General features: G+C 44.3%; 1 protein-coding gene across 2 annotated transcripts in view; it reads left to right on the top strand.

The window, feature by feature from the left end:
• The first annotated feature begins 9,912 nt into the window (after nt 1–9,912).
• The window catches only part of LOC112068550 (protein FAM193A), a 33,298-nt gene continuing 19,728 nt past the window's right edge, over nt 9,913–23,482 (top strand). For both annotated transcript variants that reach the window (XM_024135702.2, XM_024135701.2), the window contains exons 1-7: nt 9,913–10,387; nt 12,504–12,578; nt 12,967–13,221; nt 14,666–14,850; nt 18,726–18,887; nt 19,466–19,697; nt 21,596–21,720. In XM_024135702.2, coding sequence (XP_023991470.1) covers nt 10,160–10,387; nt 12,504–12,578; nt 12,967–13,221; nt 14,666–14,850; nt 18,726–18,887; nt 19,466–19,697; nt 21,596–21,720 — 1,262 coding nt within the window. In that variant the 5' untranslated portion in view covers nt 9,913–10,159. The remainder of the gene's footprint in view (nt 10,388–12,503; nt 12,579–12,966; nt 13,222–14,665; nt 14,851–18,725; nt 18,888–19,465; nt 19,698–21,595; nt 21,721–23,482) is intronic.

The raw sequence follows: 23,482 nt of genomic DNA, 5'->3' as shown, positions 1-23,482 counted from the left end.
CCAACTCATTTTCCAGCTGTTGTTTTCACAGCTGTCCTTCCTCTCTCTCCTCGCCTGCCAAGTGTGTGACTGTGTGAGTTGGCTTGGCCCTCCCTCACGCATCTTTGGTTCATTGGTTGACACTGTGTGTCTGATTGACAGGAACAGGTGAGGATGTTAAGTCTGAGCAGACAGTCAGAACGAATGGGTGTGCGCTTGAGCATTTAGGCCTATATTATTTAATTCTATCTATTCTATTTTCGTTCTTTGAATTAGTTAATTCTATTCATTTAAATCTTTGATTATTCATATCTTAATTTTTATAAATAGATTCAGCTCTTCTGATATGCAAGCCGGCTCCCAACGTTCACCTACAAGAGCCGGCTCTTAGAGCCGACTCGTTCTCGAACGACCCATCACTACTAGTTTCACACAGGTGTCAACCCTGCTTCAGGGTTTCTACAGTAGCTTTTATATAGCCACAAAGTCAGATTCCACAGTCACAATGTCAAAATTGGCAATAAAAATTTGCTTTTTGGTCTTATTTTATGGTTAAGGCTTAAGATTAGCAGTGTGGTTAAGGTTGTGGTTATTATTAGGGTTAAAATCACATTTTAAGAAGAGAAATTGTCGAAATGGGCGGGTTTTATGACTTTGTGGCTAAAGAAGCTAGTGGAATCCCTGTTTGAGCTCTAACCAGATGCAGAAAAGGACACTGTGGCCCCGTCCAAAGTTACCACTGGATAGGGCCAACCAGGCAGGACATAACCCCACCCACTTCGCCAAAGCACAGCAAGCCAAAGGGATAACAACAGACTACTAACTTACCCCTAATTTACTACTTACTACCACTAACTTACTACCCTAGCTTCCTTTCCGTTCCTCCTTTACTATCCTAATTTTCTTTCATACCTCCCTTTCCTCTCCTCCTACCCTCACCTCTTTTCCGCCTTTCCCAGCTCGCTTCCCTAGCTTCCTTTCCTTCTTCCTTTCCTTTACACATTTTATTTCCTAGATTCCTTTCCTTGCTCCCTTTCCTTTCCTCCTTGCCTAGCTTATTTTCCTCCCTTTCCTCTCCACCTTCTCTATTTCTTAGCTCCCTTCCCTAGGAAAAGTGAGAAAGGAAAGGAGCTAGGGAAGGAGGTGAGGAAAGGAAGTGAGGAAAGGAAGCCAATAGAGGAAAGGGAGCTAGGAAAGGTAGAAAGGAAAGGAAGCAAAGAAAGGGAGGTGAAAGCTAGGAAAGAAAAGGGGTTAGGGAAAGGGTGATAGGGATGGAAAGAAAAGTAGGAAATGAAAGGAAGAAGGAAAGGAAGTTAGGAAAAGGGAGCTTGGAAATTTAAGGAGATAAGGAAAGGTAGATAGTGAAAGAGGATAAATTGAGGTAGGGAAGGAAAATAAGCTAGGAAAGGAGTTAAGGAAGCTAGAAAAGATGGAAAATAAGCTAGAAAAGGAGAAAAGGAAAGGGATCTAGGAAAGGTGGAAAGGAAAGGGAGAGAGGAAAGGAGAAAAAGAATGTAGGAGAGAAAATGTATGTGGTAGGGATTAACCACAGCCAGGAGAGAGGAAAGGAAATGAAGAAGAAAAGGAAGTTAGGAAAGGAGCAAAGAAAATGAAGCTAGGGTAGAAGGAAAGGAAAGAGAGCGCAGAAAGGAATACAGGAAATAAAGGAAGAGTTCACATGTATGTGGTAGGGATTAACCACAGCCAGTAGATGGCGATAGTATTGGTTTTATTCACAGGCTTCCTCTGGATACTATTGAGCATGCATGCTCTACACTTGTGCAAGGCTCCTCCTACTGTTGGATTGCAGAACACACCCTGCTGATACAGTAAAATTATTTTGTTGCCAATATACAATTTTCTAAGCTAATTGATTACATTTTCCAAAGACCATATAGATAGGTTCAGGGGCCCTAAGTGAGATTTGGCTCTAATCCAGAGTAACTAGGGTTAAGTGCCTAACTCAACGTCACATAAATTGATTATCTAGGGCCCTTGATCGGAGGGCACAACAGAGGGTGGTGCGGATGGCCCAGTGCATCACTGGGGGTAAGCTCCCAGACATCCAGGACGTACATGCCAGGCGGTGTCTGAGAAAGGCCCAAATAATTGCTAAAGACATTTACATTTACATTTAAGTCATTTAGCAGACGCTCTTATCCAGAGCGACTTACAAATTGGTGCATTCACCTTATGACATCCAGTGGAACAGCCACTTTACAATAGTGCATCTAAATCTTTTAAGGGGGGGGGGGGGGGGGGGGGGGGGTCAGAAGGATTACTTTATCCTATCCTAGGTATTCCTTAAAGAGGTGGGGTTTCAGGTGTCTCCGGAAGGTGGTGATTGACTCCGCTGTCTGGCGTCGTGAGGGAGTTTGTTCCACCATTGGGGGCCAGAGCAGCGAACAGTTTTGACTGGGCAGCGCGGGAACTGTACTTCCTCAGTGGTAGGGCGGCGAGCAGGCCAGAGGTGGATGAACGCAGTGCCCTAGTTTGGTGTAGGGCCTGATCAGAGCCTGAAGGTACTGAGGTGCCGTTCCCTCACAGCTCCGTAGCAAGCACCATGGTCTTGTAGCGGATGCGAGCTTCAACTGGAAGCCAGTGGAGGGAGCGGAGGAGCGGGGTGACGTGAGAGAACTTGGGAAGGTTGAACACCAAGCGGGCTGCGGCGTTCTGGATGAGTTGTAGGGGTTTAATGGCACAGGCAGGGAGCCAGCCAACAGCGAGTTGCAGTAATCCAGACGGGAGATGACAAGTGCCTGGATTAGGACCTGCGCCGCTTCCTGTGTGAGGCAGGGTCGTACTCTGCGGATGTTGTAGAGCATGACCTACGGAACGGGCCACCGCCTTGATGTTAGTTGAGAACGACAGGGTGTTGTCCAGGATCACGCCAAGTTCTTAGCGCTCTGGGAGGAGGACACAATGGAGTTGTCAACCGTGATGGCGAGATCATGGAACGGCAGTCCTTCCCCGGGAGGAAGAGCAGCTCCGTCTTGCCGAGGTTCAGCTTGAGGTGGTGATCCGTCATCCACACTGATATGTCTGCCAGACATGCAGAGATGCGATTCGCCACCTGGTCATCAGAAGACTCTAGCCACCTGAGCCACGAACCGTTCTCCAAGATCCTGTGCGGCATGCGGTACCAGTGCATCATGGCTCAGACCAACAGACTCCTAAACAGCTTCTATCCCCCCTTAAATGGCGAACAACTACTGCTCTCCCTCTCCCACAAAACTATCCACACTGACTCTATGCCCATCCACAGGTCTCTACCCACTCAGACACACACACCTTTACTGTCATTCTTACTCACACGCACACCCAGATACTCACACACACACAATCGCACACTCCCTCACACCTACACTCGTGCTAAAATTATTATTTATTTGATTTATTACTACCACTATGCTGTTGTTCAATGATTACTGATTGCCATTACCATTACCATTAGTATTTATCTATTTATCCTGCTACTGGTCACGATTACTCCTGTTTACATGTATATCTGTCTATCACGCCTACACTGACACTCTTGCACATACACAAACTCACCACCACGCACACCCACGACTTATGCTGCTGCCATACTGTTTACTATTATTATTATTATTATTATTTATCCTGCTACCAGTCACTTTCTCCTAATCCCTGCCAACACATTCGGAAAGTATTCAGACCCTTTGACTTTTTCCATATTTTGTTACGTTACAGCCTTATTCTAAAATGGATTACATAAAATGGATTACATAAAGGCAAAGCAAAAACAGGTTTTTAGAAATGTTTGCTAATTTATACAAATTAAAAAAACAGAAATCCCTTATTTATTTCCAGCATTTCACTGGACATATGACAAATAAAACTTTAAACTGTATATAATTTCTGCTCTGTTTGTTTTAATTTATTTTTTATTTCAACATTATTTAACCAGGTTAGGCTAGTTGAGAACAGGTTCTCATTTACAACTGCGACCTGGCCAAGATAAAGCAAAGCAGTGCGACACAAAAAACAACACAGAGTTACACGTGGAATAAACAAACATACAGTCAATAATAGAGTAGAAAAGGTCTATACACAATGTGTGCAAATGAGGTAGGACACAGTCGATGATCAAATAGGATAAACGTACAGTCGTACAGTAGGATAAACGTACAGTCGAATAACACAATATAAAAAGTCTATATACAGTGTATGCAAATTAGGTAAGATAAGGGACGTAAGGCAATAAATAGGCCGTAGTGGTGAAATAATTACAATTTAGCAATTAAACACTGGAGTGATAGAGGTGCAGAAGATTAATGTGCAAGTAGAGATACTGGGGTGCAAAGAGGCAAAAAATAAATAAAATAACAGTATGGGGATGAGATAGTTGGATGGGCTATTTACAGATGGGCTACGTACAGGTGCAGTGATCTGTGAGCTGCTCTGACAGCTGGTGCTTAAAGTTGGTGAGGGAGATATGAGTCTCCAGCTTCAGTGATTTTTGTAATTCGTTCCAGTCATTGGCAGCAGAGAACTGGAAGGATGGCGGCCAAAGGAGGTATTGGCTTTGAGGGTGACCAGTGAAATATACCTGCTGGAGCGCGTGTTACGGGTGGTTGCTGCTATGGTGACCAGTGAGCTGAGATAAGGCGGGACTTTACCTAGCAAAGACTTATAGATGACTTGGAGCCAGTGGGTTTGGTGACGAATATGAAGCGAGTGCCAGCCAACGAGAGCATACAGGTCGCAGTGGTGGGTAGTATATGGGGCTTTGGTGACAAAACGGATGGCACTGTGATAGACTGCATCCAATTTGCTGAGTAGAGTATTGGAGGCTATTTTGTAAATTACATCGCTGATGTCAAGGATCGGTAGGATAGTCAGTTTTACGAGGGTATGTTTGGCAGCATGAGTGAAGGAGGCTTTGTTGAGAAATAGGAAGCCGATTCTAGATTTAATTTTGGATTGGAGATGCTTAATGCGAGTCTGGAAGGAGAGTTTACAGTCTAACCAGACACCTAGGTATTTGTAGTTGTCCAAATATTCTAAGTCAGAACCGTCCAGAGTAGTGATGCTGGACGGGCGGGCAGGTGCGGGCAGCGATCGGTTGAAGAGCATGCATTTAGTTTTACTTGCATTTAAGAGCAGTTGGAGGCCACGGAAGGAGAGTTGTATTGCGATTGAAGCTCGTCTGGAGGTTAGTTTACACAGTGCCCAAAGAAGGGCCAGAAGTATACAGAATGGTGTCATCTACGTAGAAGTGGATCAGAGAATCACCAGCAGCATGAGCGACATCATTGATGTATACAGAGAAAAGAGTCGGCCCGAGAATTGAACCCCGTGGCACCCCCATAGAGACTACCAGAGGTCCGGACAACAGGCTCTCCGATTTTACACACTGAACTCTGTCTGAGAAGTAGTTGGTGATCCAGACAAGGCAGTCATTTGAGAAACCAAGGCTGTTGAGTCTGCCGATAAGAATGTGGTGATTGACAGAGTCGAAAGCCTTGGCCAGGTCGATGAATACAGCTGCACAGTATTTTCTCTTATCGATGGCGGTTATGATAACGTTTTGGACCTTGAGCGTGGCTGAGGTGCACCCATGACCAGCTCGGAAACCAGATTGCATAGGGGAGAAGGTACTGTCGGATTCGAAATGGTAGGTGATATGTTTGTTAACTTGGCTTTCGAAGACCTTATGAAGGCAGGGTAGGATAGATATAGGTCTGTAGCAGAATGGGTCTAGAGTGTCTCCCCCTTTGAAGACGGGGATGACCGCGGCAGCCTTCCAATCTTTGGGGATCTTAGACGATACGAAAGAGAGGTTGAACAAGCTAGTAATAGGGGTTGCAACAATTTTGGCTGATAATTTTAGAAAGAGAGGGTCCAGATTGTCTAGCCCGGCTGATTTGTAAGGATCCAGATGTTGCAGCTCTTTCAGATCAGCTATCTGGATTTGGGTGAAGGAGAAATGGGGGAGGTTTGGGCAAGTTGCTGTGGGGGTGCAGGGCTGTTGACCGGGGTAGGGGTAGCCAGGTGGAAAGCATGGCCAGCCGTAGAAAAATGCTTATTGAAATTCTCAATTATCGTGGATTTATCGGTGATGACAGTGTTTCCTGGCCTCAGTGCAGTGGGCAGCTGGGAGGAGGTGCTCTTATTCTCCATGGACTTTACAGTGTCCAAGAACTTTTTTGAGTTTGTGCTACAGGATGCAAATTTCTGTTTGAAAAAGCTAGCCTTTGCTTTCCTAACTGCCTGTGTATATTGGTTCCTAACTTCCCTGAAAAGTTGCATATCGCGGGGGGCTATTCGATGCTAATGCTGTACGCCACAGGATATTTTTGTGTTGGTCAAGGGCAGTCAGGTCTGGAGAGAACCAAGGGCTATATCTGTTCCTGGTTCAACATTTTTTGAATGGGGCATGCTTATTTAAGATCGTGAGGTAAGCACTTTTAAAGAATAACCAGGCATCCTCTACTGACGGAAGGTCAATAATAATATGAGAAACAGACGCCTCACAAGTCCTCAACTGGCAGCTTCATTAAATAGTACCCGCAAAACACCAGTCTCAACGTCAACAGTGAAGAGGCGACTCTGTGATGCTGGCCTTCAAGGCAGAGTTCCTAATGTCCAGTGTCTGTGTTCTTTTGCCCATCTTAATATTTTATTTTTATTGGCCAGTCTGAGATATGGCTTTTTCTTTGCAACTCTGCCTAGAAGGCCAGCATCCCGGGGTCGCCTCTTCACTGTTGACGTTGAGACTGGTGTTTTGCGGGTACTATTTAATGAAGCTGCCAGTTGAGGACTTGTGAGGCGTCTGTTTCTCAAACTAGATACACTAATGTACTTGTCCTCTTGCTCAGTTGTGCACCGGGGCCAGTTGAGGACTGCCAGTTGAGGACTCATCTCAATGATGTATGCACCTGCATGCTCAATTTTGAGTCTCATACAAAGGGTCTGAATACTTTTGTAAAAAATGTATTTCTGTTTTTATTTAGTATAAATTATGGGGTATTGTGTGTAGTTTGCTGAGGATCTGTTTTATTTAATACATTTTAGATTAAGGCTGTAACGTAACAAAATGTGGAAAAAGTAAAGGGCTCTGAATACTTTCCGAAGGCACTGCAATGGATGATGAGAGGAGAAAGGAGCATGAAGACCTAAGCATGAGGACCTAATAACCAATATTCTGGTGTTTGAGCAGAAAGTGAAATGGGAGCGGAACAAATCTTTAGAGCTGGACTGGACTCAGCACAAGGCCAGGTTCTCAGACCAGTGGGCCCAGCAGGATTAGGCTCTGGAAGAGGGAGCAGGGAGAGATGGCGAGGAAGATCTGCTGCTCAGTGCTCAACACCAGAGATATCCAGGATACTCATGAGAAAGTTTAGAAAGAGAAAGCTGAGATGTGGGTAAGAGCTTCAGGATGCAGAAGATCTTAAACGCACCTCCAAGCATACCAAGGCTGAGAATGCAAAGGCAGAGACGGAGAAAGCTACCCTCCAGGAAATTATTCACACACTTGAGGAAGATGAACGAGGATCTAAATGGTGAAGCCTAGTTAATGAAATGAAGAATCTGTCATTACCTAGTACAGATCACTCGATTGAAATGAATGGCGCCGGAGGAGATGGCTGCCGTTTTACGGACTCCTAACCAATTGTGCTATTGTGTGTTTTTTTTTAACATGATTTGTAACTTATTTTGAACATAATGTTTCTGCCACCATGATCAAAAAGAGCTTCTGGATATCAGGACAGCGATTACTCACCTCGTACTGGATGAAGATTTTTTCTTTAACGAGTCGGACGCCAAGGATTTACTCCAGACACCCGACAAGGCCCAAATCCCCGTCATTCGCATGAGAAAGAGACAGAGATATTGGGGACGTAGGTCGGGATGCCTTGTAAGGATCCAACGGCGAGCGGGTAATTACCGTCAGTCCTATTAGCCAATGTACAATCATTGGATAACAAAATAGACAAGCTACGATCACGAATATCCTACCAATGGAATATTAAAAATGGTAATAACTTACTTATGTTTCACCGAGTTGTGGCTGAACGACAACACGGGATAACATGCAGCTGGCAGGGTTTTAACGCTGGTGCACGAAATCTAATATTAAGGAAGTCTCAAGGTTTTGCTCGCCTGAGGTAAAGTATCTCATGATAAGCTATAGACCACTGTCACGCCCTGACCATAGAGAGCCCGTTATTCTCTATGTTGGTTAGGTCGGGGTGTGACTAGGGTGGGTCATCTAGGTAATTATATATCTATGTTGGCCTGGTATGATTCCCAATCAGAGGCAGTTGTTTATCGTTGTCTCTGATTGGGGATCATATTTAGGCAGCCATTTCCCCTTTGTGCTTTGTGGGATCTTGTCTATGTATAGTTGCCTGTGAGCATTATTTAGACCTTCACGGTTCGTTTGTTCGCTTTATTGTTTTTGTTATTTGAGTTTTCTCTTCCTAATAAAAAGGATGGAAACATACCACGCTGCATTTTGGTCCACACCTCATGACGATCGTGACAACCACACTATTTATCAAGAGAGTTTTCATCTATATTTTTCATATCTATCTATTTACCACCACAAACCAATGCTGGCACTAAGACCGCACTCAATGAGCTGTATACGGCCATAAGCAAACAGGAAAAAACTCATCCAGAAGTGGTGCTCCTGGTGTCTGGGGACTTTAATGCAGGGAAACTTAAATCCGTTTTACCGTATTTCTACCAGCATGTTAAATGTGCAACCAGAGGGAAAAAAACTCTTGACCACCTTTACTCCACAGAGACGCGTACAAAGCTCTACCTCGCCATCCACTTGGCAAATCTGACCATAATTATATCCTAATTCCCACTTACAAGCAAAAACTAAAGCAGGAAGCATCAGTGACTCGGTCAATAAAGAAGTGGTCAGATGACGCAGATGCTAAGCTACAGGACTGTTTTGCAAGCATAGACTGGAATATGTTCCGGGATTCTTCCGCTGGCATTGAAGAGTACACCACATCAGTCATGACGTCATCCCCACAGTGACCGTACACACCCCAACCAGAAGCCATTGATTACAGGCAACATCCGCACTGAGCTTCCGCTTTCAAGGAGCTGCCGCTATCACGTGAGTAGAGCTGCCACTTTCACGTGAGAATGCTATTTGGCATGGGTCCTCAGATCCTCAAAAAGTTCTACAGCTGCACCATCGAGAGCATTCTGACTGGTTGCATCACTGCCTGGTATGGCAACTGCTCGGCCTCCGACCGCAAGTCCCTACAGAGGGTAATGCGTATGGCCCAGTACATTACTGGGGCCAAGCTTCCTGCCATCCAGGACCACTATACCAGGTGGTGTCAGAGGAAGGCCCTAAAAATTGTCAGACTCCAGCCACCCTAATCATAGACTATTCTCTGCTACCGCACGGCAAGCGGTACCGGAGCTTCAAGTCTAGGTCCAAAAGGCTTCTTAACAGCTTCTATCCCCAAGCCATAAGACTCCTGAACAGCTAATCAAATGGCTACCCAGAGTATTTGCATTGCCCCAGTCCCCTTCTTTTACGCTGCTGCTACTCTGTTTAATATCTATGCATAGTCACTTTAACTCTACCTACATATAGATATTACCTCAATTATGAACAACTGCATTGTTGGTTAAGGGCTAGTAAGTAAGCATTTCACTGTAAGGTCCACCTACACCGGTTGTATTCGGCGCATGTGACAAATAGCATTTGATTTGATTTGATACATACTTGCCCACTCCCCCTTGAAGACACGTGATTGCACATACCAATAGCCTACAAATGGCCACTTGCATTCATGAACAGGAATGGTTATGAATGAGATCATGAATGGTCACTTCTGGTGTTTTTCCCAATTTTGGGGATAGCGTCAGAAAACCAGTTCGTCATCATCCATCTCACCCATGACCTCACCGGCACTAATGAGAAAAACATCATTTCCCATGAATCCTCAAAGAGAGAAGGGGGACGTACTGTTGCAGCGCAAGCTCGAGCAGCCAATTCCTGTCCAGTGGCCATATTGAAATATCAAGTCTATTAGGACTCTGAAGGTACTGGGTGGTTGTCTAACTGGAAGTCTTTAAAATATCGTCTATTTATACCATAGGGATTTGAGCCAGACATTCCACCTGAGACCCTGCCTGTACTGGACGGCAAGTTGTCTCTGACTTTTGTGGGAAAATGAGTCCAACCGATGCTAAACGAGGTGCTAAACGCAGGAAGAACAAGCGGGGCGGTGGCAGCAGTAGCTGCAGTAGTACTGTCTGCAGTACCAGTGGCAAGGCCGGGGTTTCAGCCACGGACCTGAGTCTTCAAGCCACGGCAACACCCGTGTCTACCATGGGCTTTCTGACATCAGGGAGCTCTGGAAATGGGAACATGGGCTCTATAACAGGCCTGAACGGAGAGGTGAGAATATACAGTTGACGTGTTGAACACTAACGTTAGAGATTTTGATTACACATAATCGACAGACATTTGAGGCCTGACATTCTTCAGTAGCTAGCCCAGCTACCGAGGAAGCTAGCTAGTTAACGTTAGTTAGCTAACGTTAGCTAACTCGGAAAATGGGAACCTGACGTCAACAGCCAACAAGTTAGTTTAGCTGACTAACTACGTTAGTAAGCTTTCTATATACGGTAACGCGTTAGTTATAACGTTAGTTACTTGCTCAATTTGAAAATAAACTAGACCGGCTGACGTTTCTAGCTATCTTGTTCTAGCTAGTCGACAACCACAATGTTGACAGCCCGAAAATAGACGATTTTGCTTACTCGACAGTCGTTATCTTATTATCTAACTGTTCGCGACGTTGTGGGAGTGGATGTTTGTTACTTGCTAGATGGATACTAACGTTAGCGTGTAAACTAACGTTAGCTATGACCAAACTGACCATCGCCACTGCACTGTGTCCTTAAACTGAAGTGTCTCTTGTACCTGACTAGTAGCTAGGTACAGTAGGTAGCTTGTTAACAATGCGCAACAATTTGGACAGCCAGTTGGTCTTTCATTTCTTGTCTGATGTTTTCATATTCACAATTTTAGCAGGAGTAGTAGCTCACCAGACTAACGTTACTGTACTGTTTACAAACATGACGTTTCAGTCGAGTCTGTCAGTGTCATCGGATTAGCCTGCTAAGTAACAGTAGGCCTATAGTTTGTTTACTCATACCAATTATTTAATAGGAAGGTCATTTACTAGTTAGGTCGTCCACAGTGTTTACAGACACAAGAATAATGTGTGAGACAACTGCAAGACTACTGTCACACAGACAAGTGAGCCAAATTACTTCCACAACCACGATCCTGCAAAATATACCAATGGTATAATATACCAATGGTATAGCAAACATTGCAACATTACATACTTGGCTGTCAAATGGTATATTGAGTGTCTTGCTTTACTCATGGTTTCTTGTCTCGTCTCCATATATTGCAGCTATGCCTTGTCAGTTTTCTCTATATCACAACAGTAGCCAGGGTAACAACATCCACTAATCACCAAAGACTAGACCTATCATGTGTACGTCACATTGGCTGCGACTAGGTTCATCATCTTTAGGGCTGAAGGACTTCCTCATATGATGAGCCAATAGTCCCAAACAAGTCCATATTGCAGACTTGTTAATAACTTGCATACCTGGTCACTGTCTAAGCAAATCCAAGGAAAGTCTGATTTGAGCAAAATGCAACGCATTGTATTGCACTCACTCAGTTTCATTAGCCTAGCTAGCCTATATGCCAGACAGTTTCCCCATCATTTGGGATGTAGACAAAGGTTCCAGAAAATAAATCAGGAGAATAACGCATATTGTGAATACTGATTGTGGCAAATTTTTACTTTGTGAACCCTTGATCCCGATTCTTACAAATTGCTATGAGCCATCTATAGAACGGATGTAAGCCCCAGAATATAGGCCTAGCAACATCAGAGTTATGATAGTGGTCTTAATGTTTGTTAATTTGAAAGCTCAAGAGGAGCTTAACTTATTGCCTAGGCCAGGCTACTTATTGTGGAAGGAATTTGCCTAGATCTGCTCAGCATTTACACTAGTCAGGGCTATTATTTCCATCTAAGAAGTAATATAATATTCTCATAACCTTTTGTTTAACTAATCAGTGTGTTTTGATTCATTCTTCAGATGTTTACAAAATCTTTGCATAGTGCATACAAATCGAGACTACACTCTGCTTATGTAAAGATTGGCTGTTGAAGACAGAAACAGCAGGTGAACTTGCTGGACGCGTCAATATACTGCTGCGCCGAGCATTAATATGAAAAGTAATATCTGCATATGTTCTTTGCAATATCGCCAGGACATATCATCAACTGCTTTGTGTTTTATTTGATGTTCAAATAACTTAATTTGGAGACAAACCTAAATTGTGTGTGGCCAAGTAGCCCCCAGCCAGGTCAAGCGCTAACATGCTTCAGATAGCCTTGTAATAGACGCTTGGCATCAGTGCTAATGAGAGGGGTGACTCCGGAGGTGTTGGTTCATGTCGGGCCCTTTGTGTCCTCCAGGTCTCTATGAACGGTAACGTTACACCACAGTTTTCGGAGGGGCCGGTGAATTCCGACTTCTCTGGAGTCCTTCAGGTAATGCATCACTCACTGTCTCTGCAGCTACTCCTGTTAGGCCTACGGTAATATAGATCAGCATCAGCTTATCTGTTGTGAGTATCACTGGGTGGACTGAAAAGCCCCGGGTGGCATTCAGTAGGCACAAAATGTATGAAAAAGTTAAAAAATGGGAAAGTCCCATCCTAAACGTTATGACCAATAATAACTTTACCAATCAGTTTCCAATTTTAAAACATTTTCCACCTGTTTGTGCTTACTGCCCATGACCCTATCTTAATTAACTTTAGAACCTGCCTGGGTAGGCTACATATTGGAGCACTAGTTAGTAGCTACTGGTTACTGCCACTACAGTAGTGCTACACACACTCATCTAACTGACATCCACTCCGTCTCCAACCACCAGACCCCGTTCACATTTGGCCTGAGCCAGAGGGCCCCATATTCCACCACCGGCGACCGCTGCCTCCTGTGCCGGAGTGAGCGCAAGCCAGACAGCACCCTCCATCCTGATGCGATGCTCCCCGGGGCGGGGCCGAACGGTATGGCACAGCCCCCCAAGTCCCCCAGCGCTCTGCAGCTGCCCCTGTGGGTGTGCCCCGACTGCCGGCGCACGGTGGAGAAGGAGGACCGCCACGCCTCCCTGGAGCAGTCGCTGGTGGTGAGTCACCACAGGCTGGTGGAGGGGTGTGGGTGGGTGGAGGGAGGGAGAAGTATGGTCGTGAAAAAGTGATGCTGGACCAATGAACTGAATGACAATGGCTTATATCAAGTAACAGAAACATTTTGTCTAGGCCTTTCAACGTGTGTTGCATTATGAGGATAAACATTTTCTGACTTGCACCTCCAGGTCGACTGCATAAACTTCACAAAAACCATGTGATCAAAGGTCATGCAGTTTATGATAAAATTGTCTTCAAGTCGCTGCAGTTGCTTCTCACCAACTTCACCATGCAGCCATCACCTGTGTTGTGGGAGGCACTATTTATCAACCAATCATTAGGGTGTTTTTGGTTGAACCACGTGAACATGACCAAAGACGTGAATGAAACAGGAACCAACTGCGATTCTAAAGAAACAGGAGATCCAAACGAAAGTGATATTTGAGACCTCTGTAATCAATACATTTTACACAAGTTATGTTTTCAGTTTGTGAGTGTGATATGAGGGTATAGACATTTTTATTTTTACATTTTATAAAGACATTTTTTATAAACAATAGCAGCTATGTCGACACTTCCATGTTGATCTGAGCCTTGCCAACTTTCGTCTACAGTCGGCTTTGTTAGCGTTACTGCTCGAACACATCCATAGAGTCGGCGCAAAAGAGAGAGAGATGGCGACAGGTATACTAAAGGTAGATTACAACAAGGAATAAAGAGGTTCAGAGGGCTTGTAGGTGACTGCCCACTGACTGATCTACAAATGACCTTGTATCATAAATAACTACTCATTATTTGTAGATTAGTCAGTCACCATTTACCACAATTCATCACCGATTTGATGCTCTCGAACACGGCCAAAGAGAGACAGACCGACCCGTACCACACAGAGAAAGCCGGAGGAAACAGGCAAGCTACAGGTGGAGTGTAACAAGGAGCAGAAACACAGTCCTGACCAAACACACACATTGTAAAACATTAGTTTCCCTCTGTCCGATGACTCATTGGCTCCTCCTTTACTATCAGCGGGAGATAATAACCTCAGACAGAAAGCCACACCAGTGTTTGGACGTCTCTCTTGCTGATGACATGTTAGTGGCTGTTCCGCATACACTGCCTTGCCTCACTCATAAGAGCCACTCTGTGTTGGCGACATCTAGCAGATAATTTCTAGGCTAATTGAATTAGAAAGTTGGGAAGAGCCCGACAATTCCTGTAGTGCCCCTCTGGCCTGGAATGCGCTTGTTTGGTTGATTACGTTCTCTAATTTCTCTCCTGTTCTGGAATTTTGTCTCTAGTCTAGTATAATGTGCACTTTGCTGCAATGAAATACTTCAGAGTACAGACCTAAGGCGACAGTTGGTAACGTTAAGTCACCTTTATGGTCGCATTATCACTGCTTTTTTGCACGTTCTGATGCCCTGTAATTTCTCATTCCCCCAGAGCCAAGACTTCCTGTTGCACATGCCTGTGGGTAATGGAGGCTTGGGCCAGGAGCTGCCCGCCGCAGGGGGCAGACTGACCAATGGTGGCACACCCCCAACCCTCCCCACTCTCCCCGTCCCAGACCTCACCACCCCTATGACCGCTGACACCGTGTGCAGTTGTGAGGCCTGCAACGAGAGACGGTGAGCTGGATGGGCGCATTTGTGGTGGTCACTAAACGACCACGCTAGAAAGGACGAAAGTGTCTATCGTTTGACATATTGAGCTAGCCTAGTATATTAGCTATGTGTTCAGGAAGTTTCTAGAAGCCGCCACCTGTGCTACCATCCTTTTTAGCATGGTCAGACAATAACTAATCTCGTCCACCAGCCGGCTCTATCTTTCTCTCTAACAGTCTGGTTTCACAGCGCCTCAGAACGGGACTTGACTGTAAATCGATAGACTAAACAACCGCTGGTTTTATTGGCTGATCTCTCAGTCCATCAGCATCTTGTTTTCTTTTTCTTTCAAATACTTTAACTGCACTAGATTGAGCTTGCCTGGTGATATGGAACCAATGGGATAGTCTCAAAAGTGCAAACACCGCCCATCTAGCACTACAGGCAGGCTCAATGAAATGCTCAACATTTCAATGAATGCAAATACTATTTTAAAGTTGCACAATACAGAAATCGCTCTGCCATTTCCTGTTTGCTAAAACTCGAATAGTTCACCTAATTTGAGTTTATGCGACAAAATAAGCTAGTATCGTGTAGAGAATCATTCTACCATCTACCACTGTGAAATATATCTTCCATAAACAAAAAATGTTGTTTTAGCTGTTTGAAGCTGGTGTACAAAACCGAAAGTCAAAGAATGGTAGATCTATAACTTAGATTTCTATGTGAATTTGGTTGGGTTGCCCAAAAAGTTACATATTTCCACTTTAACCCATGACTGATATCCAGTCCCTCCAAGATCTGCGAAGTATTTTTGTTATCTGTGGCCAACAATTCTTGATTTTTGCAGCGGCTTTCAATTAAATTTGGCGAAGAGTTTTGTTGTTTGTCATGTTCATTTTAATATGAAGCAATAAGTCATATGTGCTCAGCCTGCAGCATGATCTATTTTCTTGTGCGCTCATATGATAAACAGTTGTTGGTCTGAACACGTCTATGAGACGGAGGAGCGTGTATCAATCCTTCACTACAATTCATTTATTTTACTCCAGCCAGCAGTTCAATCAAAATAATAATGATTCTCAAATCAGTCAAGTCATTTAAAAAGAATGATTCGTTTGCGATCTGCACATCACTACCACAGATTTCCCTGCTTTTGCTTCGGTCACGGTGATCTGCGTCTGCTGTGGTGGCTGTTAGGACCAGAGTATGTGAGCGGAGCTGGAGCGGAGCGTGCCCAATTTGACTGGTGCGAGATTCCCAAAGGCTGGAGCGTCGGCCTTCTCACCAGCTCCAATTTCGCTCCAGTAGCGCTCACTTCACCAGCTCAGGGCATGCCGGCCCAGGATGAATTTGTAGTCTACTTGTGTGCTGCTTTAGCTACTGTGATGGAGTTCACTAAATATTTTCATAAAGAAACTGATAAATCAAGGTGACTTACAAAGATGCGGACCAAGAGCAAGAGAGGGAGTGCGGTGATGTAGTGTCCACAACTAAAGAATCTTTGTGGAATCACAAAAGCATGATGGTGTACTTACTACCTGTACACAGTGGTGGAAAAAGTACCCAATTGTCATACTTGAGTAAAAGTAATGATCCCTTAATAGTAAACGACTCAAGTGAAAGTCACCCAGTAAAATACTACTTGAGTAAAAGTCAAAGTATTTGGTTTTAAATATTCTTAAGTATCAAAAGTAAATATAATTGCTAAAATATACTTAAGCATCAAAAGTAAAATTATAAATCCTTTCAAATTCCTTACATAAAGCACACCAGACTGCACCATTTTCTTGTTTTTTTAACCAGAGGCATACTCCCAACACTCAGACAAAATTTACAAACGAAGCATGTCTGTTTTGTTTGTAAATTATGTAGGGATGACCCGGGATGTTCTCTTGATAAGTGTGTGAATTGAACCAATTTCTTGTCCTGCTAAGCATTCAGAATGTAATGAGTACTTTTTTTCACCCCGCTCCTCCGCTCTCTCCACTGGCTTCCAGTTGAAGCTCGCATCCGCTACAAGACCATGGTGCTTGCCTACGGAGCTGTGAGGGGAACGGCACCTCAGTACCTCCAGGCTCTGATCAGGCCCTACACCCAAACAAGGGCACTGCGTTCATCCACCTCTGGCCTGCTCGCTCCCTACCACTGAGGAAGTACAGTTCCCGCTCAGCCCAGTCAAACTGTTCGCTGCTCTGGCCCCCCAATGGTGAACAAACTCCCTCACGACGCCAGGACAGCGGAGTCAATCACCACCTTCCGGAGACACCTGAAACCCCACCTCTTTAAGGAATACCTAGGATAGGATAAAGTAATCCTTCTCACCCCCCCCCCCCCCCCCTTAAAAGATTTAGATGCACTATTGTAAAGTGGCTGTTCCACTGGGATGTCATAAGGTGAATGCACCAATTTGTAAGTCGCTCTGGATAAGAGCGTCTGCTAAATGACTTAAATGTAAATGTTGTGACAGGGAAAATGTATGGAGTAAAAAGTAAATTTTCTTTAGGAATGTAGTGAAGTAAAAGTTGTCAAAAATATAAATTGTAAAGTACAGATACACCAAAAAACTACTGAAGTAGTACTTTACCTTAAATTTTTACTTAATGTGTACATGCTAAAAGAAAGGAACGAGTTGGGTAGATAATTAAGCGTGTCATTGTAGCAAATTATTTATAAACAAAAAATCTGATATCTTAAACTTTTTCTTCTAGCTATACAATAGACCATCCTTGTTTTAGTTGTATTTCATTCTAAGTATGTCACATCCTATATGTGCAATTTATATACTAATTATTTAATACAACTAAATGCTGAGCGCTTTATGTCCCTACCAGCCTATTGTGTTGCACTCGCAAATGCTTCACAATGTATTTCTTTGTAGGCTATAGCCTTGAAATAATTGGAATAATATAGCCTGAATAATTCATTTTAGGCTCCCTGTCTGGCACCTGACCTATTTGCTGTTTTAATATGACATGAACCTATTTTAAATTATTTTGTCTTATTACATTCATCTTTTCATGTTTATTAAAATACTTTTCATTCAAATCCATATGGTTTGGTTTTAATGCTTAAAAACCAATTGGTAGGTCCAGGTAGTCACAAAAAATAGATGGATGTTGGTTAAATTGTGATTTTAATTAATAGAGCGAATTTTGAGTGGCAGTTATTTTTCTTTTTTGTGGAGAGGTTTTTAGCTGAGGGGTAGGAAACCGCTCAGCTCCGCTCACATGCTCTGATTCGGACCTTCTTTTCACATGCTTTGCTGGCTCTTGTGTTCCTGCACAGTGTTGCACTGAGTGCAAAACAATTTGCCCCCATTTTCATGTAAAACATTTGGAAATCATTTTGCACTGTCTTTAACTATGATTTTTGTTGGTAAATGAGATGGATTCCTGTTCATTGTTCTGCCTGTCAGTCGTAATCTGTCAGTAATCAACCATAGGCTTCACACGCTGACGGGGGGGGGGGGGASGGGGGGGGTTGTTTTATCGGGCTGTTTTCCATGGTAACAGGGATCAAAATTGCTAACCCTCTTTTGATTGGACACATGTGCAGTGATTGGTCAAAATTGCGAGCTCTTGCATAAATTTGTGGATTCGTTGATTTTGTTTTGAATTATGCGATCGCAGAATTTTGGAATCCTGGAGGGACTGGATATCAGCCCTTTTTAAAAGAGGAACATGGATGCACAGACGCACTAATACTTCTACTATATGGGTTGTATTCATATAGTAAATGAAGTAGGAAAGGCTCATTTTGGTTTTCTGTCTCAATGTTTTAAAGTATTTTCTGTTGCTTGCMCTAATGAACATGACCCTGGGTCCCTTGTATAAGCGCACCCGATGTCCTCTCACTGATGCATCACAATTACCTATTTTGGCCTTCACCCCCTCCAGGGAGATTTCGGCCGAGTCAGAGCGTGAGTCCCAGCTGCTGCAGAACCACTGGTCGGAGGTACGCTACCTAGTGCGATGCATCTACCGCCAGACAGGCACGCCGCTGGCCCACGACCAGCCCCTTGACCGCGACAAGGAGGGCATGAAGGAGCTGGTGGACAGGTAAGACCCAACTAGAGAAAAGGCAGCTTGTCTTCTACCCTCTTTCCCTCAATCTGCCTCTGCATTCCTCCTTTCCCCCCTCTTTCTATTCCTTCCTCCTTCCATTTTTCCTTCCCTCCTACATTCCTTTAAATCCTCTCCTTCCTACCCTCCATCTCTCGCTGCTTCCTGCCTCATTCCTTTCTTTTCATTTGCCCTCCATGCTCTCTCCCATCCCTACCATCCTCTTTTCACTTCCATCTTCAAGATGATCAGTTATCTGACAAGAGTACCAGAGTAATCATTGAGTGGTTACCTCACTTTCCCTTATCAAATTTGCCAGGTAAGAGATTACCTTCAGAAAATGGTTAGCCATTTCAGAGGCTAAACCTTCCTCTGTGCTACTACTTGGGGCTAGGCCATCTGTTACGTTGTACCAGGAAAACTAAATCAAACTCAAGTTATTTGAAAGTGTTTGAGATGCATTTGACCCAGGACTGACCACCATAGATAATCCCTACAAGTATTAGCATATTTTGCTATTGTATTAGCCTATTGTACACTGGGTCTTATGACGTCCATCTTGCCCACCTGTTCAGGCTGTGCGAGAAGGACCCGTACCAGCTCTACCAGAGGCTGGAGCAGCAGGCCCGCGAGTATGTCCTAGAAATGAAGGTGCGCCTGCTCAAGCACCTGTCGACCGGCTCCAAGGCTGCGGCGGCCGCCGCCCAGGGCCCCCCGCAGGCCCACCAGTTCATCTCGCTGCTCCTGGAGGAGTACAGTGCCCTCTGCCAGGCTGCCCGCACCATCAGCAGCTTCCTCCTCACCCTGGTGAGTCTTCCTCTGTTAGCGATAGCTTTGAAGATAGCCTCATGTTAGCATTAGCATAGTCTTAGACCAGTGGCTAACAAACAGTCTTGCGCAATAACTTTCAGGGTTGGCATTTGCGCTAGCCTTACTGTTGGCGTTACTGTTGGCCTTTCCATTATGCTTTGCATTAGCCTTTTACGTTAGCCTTAGTGGTTACCTTTACGGTTGCCTTTGTGTTAGGCATTTTGTTAGCATCTGACTAGCACAGAGGGACAATGCTTAGTGCTGCTCAGTGTTTCTTTTAGAGGTTTACCCCGAGTTTTGGCGACAACGTGAGCTAAACCAGACTTGCCCCCAATACATGAAGGCTAAAAAGTAGCGTTGCCTCAGTAACTCTCACAGGATTAACATAGGCTTTAGAATGTCCCCAGAACTCAGGGACAAGCCACAGACGGTGTCATAGAATGACTCATACTTTTTGGAAGCAGTACAGAGGTTTGTCTGAAATTTGCCACCTTAGCCTAGACAGCTGCCACTGCTGTGGCTATACACACACACACACACACACACACACACACACACACAGTGGGGTCCAGATTATTGACACCCTTGATAAAGATGTGCAGAAATGACTGTATAAAAATAAATAATTTACATACTGAGCTACATTTTATGCTTAAAGAAATGTTAAATTATTTTATACTAATACAAATCAAATCAAACTTTATTTGCCACATGCGCCGAATACAACAAGTGTAGACTTTACCGTGAAATGCTTACTTACAAGCCCTTAACCAACAGTGCAGTTCAAGAAGAAGAAAATATTTACCAAGTAGGCTAAAATAAAAATGTATAATAAAAAGTAACACAATAACAATAACGAGGCTATATACAGGGGGCACCGGTACCGAGTCAGTGTGCAGGGGTACAGGCTAGTTGAGGTAATCTGTACATGTAGGTGGGGTCGAAGTGACTATGCATAGGTAACAAACAAACAGCGAGTAGCAGCAGTGTACAAGTGGGGGGGTCAATGTAAATTGTCCGGTGGCAATTTTTATGAATTGTTCAGCAGTTTAATGGCTTGGGGGTAGAAGCTGTTGAGGAGCCTTTTGGTCCTAGACTTGGCGCTCCGGTACCGCTTGCCATGTGGTAGCAGAGAAAACAGTCTATAACTTGGGTGACTGGAGTCTCTGACAATTTTATGGGCTTTCCTCTGACACGCCTATTATATAGGTCCTGGATGGCAGGAAGCTTGGTCCCAGTGATGTACTGGGCTGTTCAGAGAAAGCGATTTTGTTTATCAATTAATATCATTTCTCATTCTCAAAAAGGTAGGGGTCAAAATTATTAATGTTTCAATACTTCACCTTTTGAGGATAACTGCACTGAGTTTTTATTTTATTTTAATTACTTAAAAAAAAAAAAAATCATGAGTTGGCGAACACATTGTGAGGGATGCTAGACCATTCCTCCATACAGAATCTTTCCAGATCCTTGATATCCTTTGTCTGTGCTTATGGACTGTCCTCTTCAATTCAAACCACTGGGTTTCAAATCCGGAGACTGAGATGGCAATTGCAAAATGTAGATTTTGTGACCAACTAAGCATTTCTTTGTGTGTTTGAGCATACAATATAGCACAGTATTTGAATTATTTTATAGTTATTTTTTCTTACCTTTATCAAGGGTGTCAATAATTTTGGACCAGACTGTCAAAGGATTTTCAGTTTTGTATTTCTTTAGTTAACAGTGATAGGGGAAAGACAGAGGGTGGGGAAAGACAGAGACGTTGTGTCAAACGGCCGGATTCGACCCTATGCAAACACAGTAGACGTGTGCCGGAGGCTGCGGCAATACCGCTAGACCGGCCAGGCCGCATAAACTTGGTTTGTAACTCTCTTCTTGTCTGGGTTCCACAGGAGAACGAACACCTGCAGAAGTTCCAGGTGACGTGGGAGCTGCACAACAAGCACCTTTTTGAGAACCTGGTGTTCTCCGAGCCCATCCTGCACAGCAGTTTACCTGCACTGGTTGCACAGCTGAGGTAAGACTGAGTCGAATGACAAAAAATTCCCACGGGGGGACCAGGGAGAATATGTATGAACTTTCCAATGTGTAAGTCGCTCTGGATAAGAGCGTCTGCTAAATGACTTAAATGTACAGTGATCCCTCGCCACTTCGCGGTTCACTTATCGCGGATTCGCTATTTCGCGGATTTTCATAATGCATTTTTTTTTTTTTTTTGGTGCATTGTGCTCTGCATTCTGATTCGCTAAAAACTCACTCCCGCTTCTTGTATCAAAACATGCTACGAATTGTGCTAATTGCAAGGGTCCCATTCCTCAGCTACTCGCTTAAGTTCAGTGGCCATTCGCACCATGGTTGCTAAGCGACCAAGCGTTAGTCCTTCCTCCTCATCTCTCGTGTCCTCTCTCCCTCTTCTCTTTCATCGTCGCTTTGTGGCTTTGTCATTTCTGCCAGCTCTGCATCGGTCAGCGGCTGTGCGTCTCCATCAATCAGGGCGTTTATGTCATCCGGACTCATGTCATTAAAGCCGTCTCCTCCATCTGTTTAGCCAGATTCCACAGCTGTTTCTACGGCAGAGTGGTGGACCCTCGTCAAGCGAGCCTCCGGTTGCGTTTTGCACTGCCTCTGGCCATAGTTTTTTCAGCAGGCCTTCAGAGTTTCCGTTTTCATTTCCTGAATGGCCCTCTGAATGTTTTGGAGACACGATGCGATGGTGTATCCACGCCAGTAGTCCTTCAGTGAGAAATCTTGATCCGAGTCCATAGCGTCAACAAGATGTTGCAGGGTGTTGCGCGTATAGAGAGCTTGAAAGCACGGATGACTCCTTGGTCCATGGGCTGAATCAGGGATGTAGTGTTTGGCGGCAGAAATTCGATTTGCACACCATCATATGCCAAATCATTACCGTGACCTCCGGCGTTGTCAAGGAGCAGAAGCACTTTAAAGTTCAGTCCCTTTCCTCTCAAATAACACTTGACCTCCGGGATGAAACAGTTTTTGAACCAATCCAGATTGAGCACTTTTGTCATCCAAGCCTTTGCATTGTACATCCAGTAACAGGCAAATCATCCTTATTTTTTGTTTTTCAGCGCCCTGGGATTTTTAGACCTGTAAATCAGCCCCGGTTTAATCATGAAACCTGCGGCATTTCCGCACATAGCCAGGGTCAAACGGTCTTTGTGAACTTTAAATCCTGGGGCTTTGGCTTCTTCCTGCATGATGAAGGTGCGGGAGGGCATTCGTTTCCAAAAATAAGGCAGTCTCATCCATGTTAAAAACTTGTTCGGGCTTATATCCCCTCCTCAATGATCGCCTTGAATTTATTGTTCACGAAGGCTTCTGCCTCAGCGGTATCCGCAGACGCCATCTCACCGTGCAGACAAACATTTTTAAGTCCAAAGCGTTTCTTAAACTTTTCAAAACAGCCCTTGCTTGCATTAAATGCGCTTGGCACTTTGTCAGCAGCACTTGCTGGGGCCTGGCATCCTCTCCCACTGTGTCAGCAGCACTTGCTGAGGGCCCGGCATCCTCTCCCTCTTCCCGTCACTGACAGCAAAGTTTTCATACAGCATTCTCGCTTTTGTGCAGATAACGTTTGTATCCAGGGTTATGTTTTTTTCCCTGCAGTCATTAATCCACAGAGCTAATGCCGTCTCCATCCGTACCATGGTCTTGTTGCGGACAGTTACAACCCTTTTTGCATTCGTATTAAAATTGACTGCTGCTGTCGTCCTTATGTTTTTTTCCTCCTTCTTTATGTAACGAACGGAAAGATTCAT

Source organism: Salvelinus sp. IW2-2015, unplaced genomic scaffold, assembly GCF_002910315.2.
Source record: "Salvelinus sp. IW2-2015 unplaced genomic scaffold, ASM291031v2 Un_scaffold563, whole genome shotgun sequence".
Taxonomy (NCBI): domain Eukaryota; kingdom Metazoa; phylum Chordata; class Actinopteri; order Salmoniformes; family Salmonidae; genus Salvelinus; species Salvelinus sp. IW2-2015.
Note: the sequence above shows the minus strand (reverse complement) of the source record. Positions and strands in the feature narration are given on the sequence as shown.